Source organism: Perca fluviatilis, chromosome 17 (assembly GCF_010015445.1).
Source record: "Perca fluviatilis chromosome 17, GENO_Pfluv_1.0, whole genome shotgun sequence".
NCBI lineage: Eukaryota > Metazoa > Chordata > Actinopteri > Perciformes > Percidae > Perca > Perca fluviatilis.
The window spans coordinates 23,748,644-23,757,557 of record NC_053128.1 but is presented as its reverse complement, the minus strand read 5'-3'; the positions used below and the strand labels follow the sequence as shown (position 1 = coordinate 23,757,557).

Here is an 8,914-nt window from a genome sequence, read left to right as displayed (position 1 = left end):
CCTGTCAGTTGGGGGTAAACTGTGGAGCTACTACCTTTTTCTGCACATAATTGGTAATGCAGATATGATGGAAAATAGCTCCAATATGATCAATAATCAATTTCATCAAAGATTGCGTGGCCCGGTAGCCAGGAGTATTTGGATAGTGATGGAGGGGAATTACAGGTTTGATATACAGGTTAGTATTTCATTTCTACCACTGATGTGACCATGTTGAGAAATTAGATAATATAGATTTAAGTTAGTCCTTCATTTGTATATAACCAGCTCTATTTTCTGTTAGCAAAGACATTTCACCAAGTTACACTTTCATTATTATGTACAGTACAAATCCAAAATGTAATACAATGTCATAGCTTGACTGTTGGCAACACTTTTACAGCCTTATAAGTAAATCCTCTGACCGTAAACATATTCATCGAGCAGCGACAATGATTCGGATGTCTTGTTTAAGTTCGGCTCCCAGATGGAGCAATATTGATTGATCAATGTTTTTCATTAGACACTGGCACTTATGTTCAGTCCACTTATCTGAGAAAGACAAAGTGCTCGCAAAGTGAGCACCTGTATTAGAAAGGGGTAATATATTTTAATACATTTGGGCTTACTAGACTCTTCAATTATTTACAGTGAGTCCAGTCAAACCAGACTCCACAGTCCGCTCAACAATCAGAATAAAACAAAGATAGCTGCTTGTAGGTAACTTGTATGATGTGCCAGCTTTTCCCAGAATTATATTATCCGAGTTCATCAAAGTCGTTCATTTATTGATGTCTTATTCTGTGTGTAAAATGGTGTTGTCCTCTTCTGTTTAAGTAGAGAGAGTTTGATTATGTGTGTCCAGTGCTGCTTGTGCTTTCTGAACAGCAACCTCCAGCACCGTGTGGTCACTGAGCAGCTGTTGGAGAGCAGCTGGGTCCATCTCCAGTAGCATACCTGCACAAATAGATGCAGAAGAGCAGATCCCAAATATCATTAATGTTAAAAAAAATGATAAACTTCCAAAGATATTACATGTAGGAAGATTTATGATATTTACAGGGAATGCTACCACACCTGTAATATCATTTGCATGAAGTGGATCCAGCTCTTCCACCAGTGAGAAGATCTTCTCTCCCAGCCTCTCTGTGTCGTCGGCGTCTGACAAATCACTAATGTCCATCTCCTCCATGTTCTGTCTGAAGAGAGGCAGCAGGGACATTATCTCAAACAAGGGGTTTAACTGTAATTTATCAATGAACATTGGTTCTGTTTTAATCTTTTATTTTGTAGATTTAAATTGCAAGTTAACAGTACTAAATCACATACTCCTTAAGTGTCTTTAGGGCGAAGTTCACCTGCTCTTCCAGCAGAGTTGGATCTGAAAGAAGGTTTAAAACTGCCTCTTTGTGCTGCTCCAGAAGCATTCCTGTTAAAAAAAAAAACAGCAAATTATATTTTTATGCGTTACAGACTAGTAGCTCATATATTTATTTGCATATAAATGATAATAAGACATCAGTCAACAGCCATGCTTAGCAGCTATATGGGACTGTACTTAGGCACAGCAATGGTTTGAGCAGCATTAAATGCTGTAGCATTCATTGGCAACATGCTCACAATGACAATGCTAACATGCCGATGTTGCTTCACGTCCAAGTGTTATTTTAATGCATCGTTTTAGGTGTTTGTTGAGTCACAGGACTGGTTGCTTTACCTGTAATTTTCTGTGAGTGGCCAGTGTTGTAAACATTCACCAGCTCAAACAGCTGCTCCCCCAGAGAGTCAGAGGACACAGACACATCATCCTCGTCCTTACATGTTACCTTGCTGCAAAGAGGTGCAGGGACATGACAATGCACACTTTGAAAGGTTTTTGACATTCACATAAGAATCTAACATACACATACAGCAAGCAAACACATATATTAACTTTACCATTGACCTAAACTTGGTGGTAATTAGGTGATGTTACCTTTGTGGACAAAACTACCCACATAAAGACATTTCCTCTGTTTCGTCTGTCTCTGTTACATTTAAATGTGCCCTTGGCATCTATATGCTACCTCACTTCTCTGCTTATGACTTATGAGAGCCAACATACTCGTCTAAGACCAGACTGTTCATGATGATGGAGGTAGTAGGAGATCAGGTCTGGCAACCCCCTTGCCATTGCTGTACCTGGGCTCCTGCGCCAGCTGCAGGGCTCGGAGGGCTTTCTCCACGGCTGCGTTCAGCGTGGCCTTGTCCCGCAGCATCTGACTCAGAACAGGACCTGGCAGCTCCAGAAGCATCCCTGGAACACACAGGTAGGCTTTGGAACTTTGGCCTTATGTCGTTTTTTCAAAGTTACTATCATACAAAGACGTTTATAATGTCACAAAACAAACAACGTGCCATGCAGGTCACCTCACCTGTGAGTTTCCCAGCATTCTCTGCGTGTTTGGGGTAAATCAGAGCGTACAGTTTCTCACCAAGTGTCTCCAGATCTTCTGCTTGATCCATGTTTGACTTTTCACATTAAGACACTGCTTGCAGGTGCCATGTTACACCACATCGTATCTTTGTTATTATTAGATTTACAGAAGACTTTGACCTCTGCCAACTTTTTGGTTCACAGGTTAAAACAATCACATTAACATGAAGACAACATCGACAAAATCATGCGTAAAAAAAAATGCAGATTTTAACTAAAATATTTGTCTTCTTTAGGCACTCATGCTATAAGCTAAAATATGACTCCCGTTTTTAGGGTTAAAGTAGCTGAGATTTGGAAATTTAATTTTTGACGGCTGTCTATAAACACGAGTCGCGCATTAATGACGTTAGGCTTTCACAGAGCGCGGCGAGGACGTGTTCCTCCGCTGGGCTTGTGGATAACTAGTACTCAATAAAATTACTTGCAAAATATCATATATCATCATTATACAAATACCTACACTGCTGTAATGATAATTATAATTATGTGTATGTTCTAATTGTGTAAAAATGTGGGATCGATGGTAAATGTTTTATTTTAAAAAATAATAAAAAAAAGTCTGTAGGTGCGCAATGATCTGTGACAGAGGCTCCGTAAAGCGGTTTCCGGTCTCTCAGGTCCTCTTCCTCCGCTAAAAGGTAACGTGGTCGCCTCGGCAGCTAATAGCCGCTCACTTAAATATGTTTATTGTGTCTCCTTACTTGTATTCAGTAACATAAAGTACGATATTTTCTGTGTGGTGATTGTTGTACACCCTTTGTGATAGGAAATGTCCCTGTATAGTGTAGGAATGGAGAGATACATTTGTGAACACGTCGCTCATGTTAGGCCTCGTCGTGCTCCATCAGTCCCTTGCGCTGGGCAATGGAGCTAACCTGTTTCAGTGTAACAACAGCGCTGTTTTCTTGATACGAGTCCAAACGTAAAATGAACACACTAGTTTGTATAACAACACTTGAACACTGGCTAATAATTTGACCACGTAACTGGTGTCTAGTTTAAAAATCGTGAAACGAAGACGTGAGCACGTTTATCTGACGTTAGTTGCTGAGAAAATGGTAGGAGACCTAAATGAGCCCTGTCGGTTGCAGGTGGTGGCCGTACGTCTAACCGCTGTTTGAAGTTGTCTTCAGCTGGCCACGTTAGTTATTTCGGTAACACTCCCCATATGTCCCGTTTTGTCCAGGTTCATCATGTCGTCCCATTTGCAGTGGATGGTCATCAGGAACTGCTCCAGCTTCCTCATCAAGAGGAACGGACAGACCTACAGCACTGTGAGTAACGTTACACTGATTGGCAGACCTATGTCCCAACTTGGCATATTAGTTCTAACCAGGGTTTTGAGTATGTGGTGTGATCATGCAGGAAAAGTGACACAATGTGGTGTTCTCAAAAAGTGAAAACTAAAAGCCATTGATGTATAGTATGACACAATAGTGCAATACACAAAGGTAGTGAAAGCAGTGCTGGAGATTTTGTAAAACATAAATATTAACTATGTGGGGAAACTTTTTGAACTTTAATTGGCAGTGGCATTCCAAAGTCACAATTTAATTGATCAACGTTGGCACTCATATTTCATAATTTTCCTACTTTGATTTCTTGCATACTACCAAGCAAACTTATATCCCACATACCTAAGCAAAGCTTATTTACTACTGTAAAACTGCCAGTACACTGTATGTGCTCGGTATAGATCTTGTAGCTAATATGATGGGGCTGGTCTTGATGTTTAAGTAAATACCTAATCAGTAGTTGAAGTTACTAACTCAAGCCTCGCACTGAATTAAAACATTTTACGTGACAGGAGCCCAACAACCTGAAGTCCAGGAACTCTTTCCGCTTCAATGGTTTGGTGCACAAGAAGACTGTAGGTGTGCAGCCAGCGGCCGATGGCAAGGGAGTCGTCGTCGTGCTGAAGAAGCGTGCAGGTGAACTTTTGACTTGGTTTCCATCTTCGGGCACTTCCTGTGTCTGTAAAACAAGTGATTTATTGGGTGTGATAAAGCTGGCTTTACCTGATGTTCATAAGAGGTCATTTAATCATTTAAATGCAAACCGTCTGAATGTACATTCTACAGCCTGACAGCTGTTCTTATTTATAGTAAATTTGACCTATAATTAAACATCGGTGGCATTTTTAAGGGACGGCAGCTACTTTTTTTTTTTTTTGTGACTTACTGATGCTTCGTTGAATCAAGTGTGCTTTCTTCCAATTAATTCAAATTAGTTGCTCATGCTCTTCCTGGAATCAGCTAACGTACACTGAACTGTAAGGACAAGCAACTGAGCACTGCACTTTGAGAAAGATGTTGAGAGGGTTTACGTAACCTCAGACTTTTTGCAGTCTGAGGTTATTTAATTTAGTTTGTTGTATCGTTACAGCTAATGTAACATTGAAACGTCCATTTTGTTTTCTTGTTCCACAGGCCAGCACAAACCTGCAAGCTCTTACGAGAAGATTACCATCAACAAGAACTCTCGCGCCACCCTCAACAGCGTGAGGCACATCATTAGCAAGAGCAAGTACAGGAAGGACCTGCGCATGGTGAGCTACATTTGTGATTTTTAGAAAGCAAAATCCCAAATATATTGCCACACTGGGTTGCATGGGGTTCCGTTTTTATTTGTAGTTTGTATTTCAAAGCTTTCACGAACATAATTTGAGTTTTTAATTTGTTTCAACAGGCTGCCCTGCGTCGTGCCAGTGCCATTCTGAAGAGCCAGAAGCCTGTTGTGGTTAAGAAGAAGCGCACCAGGGCTGCCAAGACAGCATAAACTGATACACATGATAAATAAATAAAAGCTTCTTGTTTGGAGAAAAAAAGAATCTCGATTACATCCGTGGTTTCTAATGTGCATGGTTTTGCAGGAATCTGAAGTCATTTGGTATGGAGATGAATCAAGTTATTCCAGTATTTAGAGTATGTCAACGACTTGATAACAGGTCATTATTTAAGTCATATTATTCAGTGTTTTGCTCATGTACACTTTGACGTGGCCTGGGATGGAGCCATCAACCTTCGAGCTAGACCTCCGAGCCACAAGTAGATTATTTAATATTTATTACATTATAGAAGTGGTATAGTATGTCAAGTCATTGTACAAAATGTCAAAAGTAACTAAGTTATTAATGTCATAGTATGTCAAGTCATAAAAATGTAATTAGTATGTCTATACTGTCATCAAAAGTCAGTGTGTAGTATGTTGAAACTTCAGTTTAGTATGTCGATAAAAGTGGAAAAAAATCTATAGTATACTTATCAAAGGTCGTAGTATGTCATGAAGTCATAGGATAGTATGTCGAAAAAAGTCAAAGACCTAATTAGTAGGTCCACAAAGTAATCAAAAAAACTTTATTTTTAAAGTCAAAAAATCAGTATAGTATGTCAAAAAGTCAGAAAAATGTAATTACTGTCCATAATGTTATCAAAAGTTATAGTATATTACAAGAATTTCATAAGACATAATATGGTATGTTGAAAGAATTCATCAAAAACTCAGTATAGTATGTCGAAAAAAGTTTTAGTACAATATGTTGAAAAAAGTAAAGTGTTAGTATGTCTAAAAAGTCATAAGTCATACTATGTCAAAAAATCAGTCATAAAAAAATCATAGTATAGTATGTAGGAATAATTTCGTAGAAGTAATTTAAAAAATTAGCATAGTATGTCGAAAAAGTCCTAGTACAGTATGTCACAAGGGATGCTTAGTTTAATAATAATTTTAATAATTTCTACTCTATTGATCCCCAATGGGGAAACTACAATGTATACTCTGTTGTTATTACACACTACACACAGGCCTGAAACACACACACAAGCCCAGGTCCTATACGTGCACTAATGGAGAGATGTCAGAGTGAGTGGGCTGCGACTGCTGAACAGGCACCCTCAGCGGTTGAAGGGTGTTTGGTGCCTTGCTCAACAGCACATTGGCAGTGCCCAGGAGGTGAACTGGCATTTCTCCAGCTACCAGTCCATACTCCGTACGGGGACGTGAACCAGCAACCCTCCAACTCCCTACAGACTGAGCTACTGCCACACCCAGTTGAGGCTGAAGGAGCCTGGGATTGAACCACTGACCTTGTGGTTATGAGGCGCCAGCTCTGCCTCCATAAAAATGTAGAATGTTGGGGGAAAGATGCATATCAACAGACAGTAAATGCCTTATAAGCAGGAAACATGTTTCTATAGTATGTTAAATGTTACTAATATTTTTGTTGACTTGCTTTTGAGGCATGTGCTATTTCCTTAGCACTAAACATCCGGAACCTGATCATTTAATGCAGTTGCTATGGATAGAAAAGGGTCAGTGAGTTAGTTTTACTGAGCTTTTGTTGAGCCATCCGCTGAATGATTTCAGCAGCACCAGAGCAACCTGTTAGGTTCTTAAAGTTAAGTTGAAATCTACTGAATTATTCAGGGCATATAACTGCAACGTATTGTACTGTCCTCTTGACCTCACTGATCTCATCTCCCTGTGATGATGTGCATGCTGTACTACACGTGACAGAAATGAGCTGCATCTAATCAAATACCAGGAAAGTGTCTGTCTTCATCCATTATGTGTGCACCCAGCTGACACAATTGTTTACTTCTTTACCCATGTAGTTGAACTGTTTTGACCTACATTCCTGAAGAACGGAACACGTGTGTTTGTTTACACAGCATATGTTTGAAACTTCATTTTCATCAGAAGTAGATTATAACTAAAGCAAACAGGGCCTCTGTTGCTTTGGTCACAGTGATTAAGTGATGTGGAAACATTGGATAGATTTTAAAGCAGCCCGCTGGCAGCTTTCCACCCCATGGCTTTGGAAAGAAAAAACAAGCTGTTGTCACCTCCCCTTGAGTTTAAGCAGATAACATATTCTGGAAGTGAAGGGCATCTCTTTCACACGGGACTGGGACTTACCTATGACAGGGATGGCTTGGCATCTGTGAAGATGTGATAGAGGCTGTGGTCGCTATGAGGGGACTAAGGCGAGTGCTTTTCTTCATGCCCTTGGCTCTGCTGGTCCTGCAAAGTCGGAGCTTTGAACTACAGGATACAATTCATTCACTGATAGAGGAGAATATCCACCTCCATGACCAGCTGGAAAACCTCACCCAAGCCCTCAGGGAATTCAAACGAATGCTTTGGCATCACTCAAATGGTACAGAGTCCTTTACCTTCTATATACAGTATAAAGTACTTGCTTAGTTATTTAATAGACACATAATTATAGTGTAAAGTTATTTAGGGGTGTAACATAGAGCCCAATTAGAAACTGTGATGTTCAACAATATTCAAAGTAATATTGAGTGGATTTATCAAGTTTTCACCATATTCACTGAATAGAAAACACTCTTAAACTAATACAAATATGACAATATTTTTTTTATTTTATTTTAAATCTTTATATTTTTTCAAACTCTTATTTTTACTCATATTGTGATTATTATTATGCATTGCACACCATATAATGCTTGTGTATATGCAAATAAAACCTTTAAATTGAATCTTAATCTCAAGACACAGGATGTAATCTATAGGTCCTCTACTGCATTGTGGGACCACTACTGAAATGCATATTGTTTTTTTGTTTTTTTAAACGTAGTGTGTTTTTAATGTTTGGTCCCCAAGGTCAAAACAGCCCCCTGCTCTTTCCCCTGACTCTCATTTCCTGTTTGTGTCCTGTCCGTTTAATCTTAATCCTTTCCATGCTGTCTTCATTCATTCAGGTTCTTATGTAGCTTTTTTTTATATATAAATGTATTACTCCTCCTCACCCGGAGGAGTAATACATTTATTCAGTCATGATATTTTTTTGTGTTTTGTGATTAATGCAGACCCAGATCACCATGAACACCATGAGCATCACAATGAGGATGCCCAGCATCTGTGGGACGAATTTTCGGAACACGGTGTGTAACACGACATGCTGGTCTACTTTACAGCTAACTTAAAACATTTAAAAACTTCCAGCAGATTATGGCCTACTGCAAAGTTGTGGCAGAGCCCATAGCATTATTTGTTACACGGCCATGTAGGCTGCAGGGAGGCCTACGGGTCACGTAGCCAGAGCACCAGAGGGATAATGAAATGTTAATCAACTCGGGCACAAGTGAGCATTTTTAGCAGCACAGTATGTTGCACACAAATGAAAGGTTAAAGGGACTAAGTCATTCCTGCATGAGATGATGTAACACTATGATGTTTTCCTTCCTGGCAGGCATCAGTGCACAAACCCATCTCCTGTTGGAGCATGCCTTTTGTGGACCTGACCTGCATGGCTCAGCTGCTCCCCTCAATGAAGAAACAACCCTCCTGCTGCTGACGTTACTCTGCCTCACCCTGCTGCTGCTGATGACATATTTCTAGGCTACATTAGCCTGGTGCCCACTGAGGAGCTACACAGAACTTTAACTGTTCTCTGTGTCGCTCCATTTTTCATACAAAGTGAAGTTATTA

General features: G+C 39.8%; 2 protein-coding genes across 2 annotated transcripts; one reads left to right on the top strand and one right to left on the bottom strand.

Moving 5' to 3' along the window:
* Positions 1 to 252: 252 nt before the first annotated feature.
* On the bottom strand, positions 253 to 2,823 carry LOC120545180. The gene is made up of 6 exons (XM_039779268.1): positions 2,394 to 2,823; positions 2,161 to 2,275; positions 1,697 to 1,809; positions 1,309 to 1,408; positions 1,057 to 1,178; positions 253 to 936 (listed from the first exon to the last, which is right to left on the bottom strand). Exons 1-6 carry the CDS (start codon positions 2,482 to 2,484, stop codon positions 812 to 814), a joined length of 666 nt encoding a protein of 221 aa, XP_039635202.1. The 5' UTR covers positions 2,485 to 2,823; the 3' UTR covers positions 253 to 811.
* A 241-nt stretch (positions 2,824 to 3,064) lies between these two features.
* rpl28 (ribosomal protein L28) lies at positions 3,065 to 5,288 on the top strand. Its single transcript, XM_039779269.1, has 5 exons — positions 3,065 to 3,096; positions 3,645 to 3,732; positions 4,266 to 4,389; positions 4,888 to 5,006; positions 5,147 to 5,288. Exons 2-5 carry the CDS (start codon positions 3,652 to 3,654, stop codon positions 5,234 to 5,236), a joined length of 414 nt encoding a protein of 137 aa, XP_039635203.1. The 5' UTR covers positions 3,065 to 3,096; positions 3,645 to 3,651; the 3' UTR covers positions 5,237 to 5,288.
* The last annotated feature ends 3,626 nt before the right edge of the window (positions 5,289 to 8,914 follow it).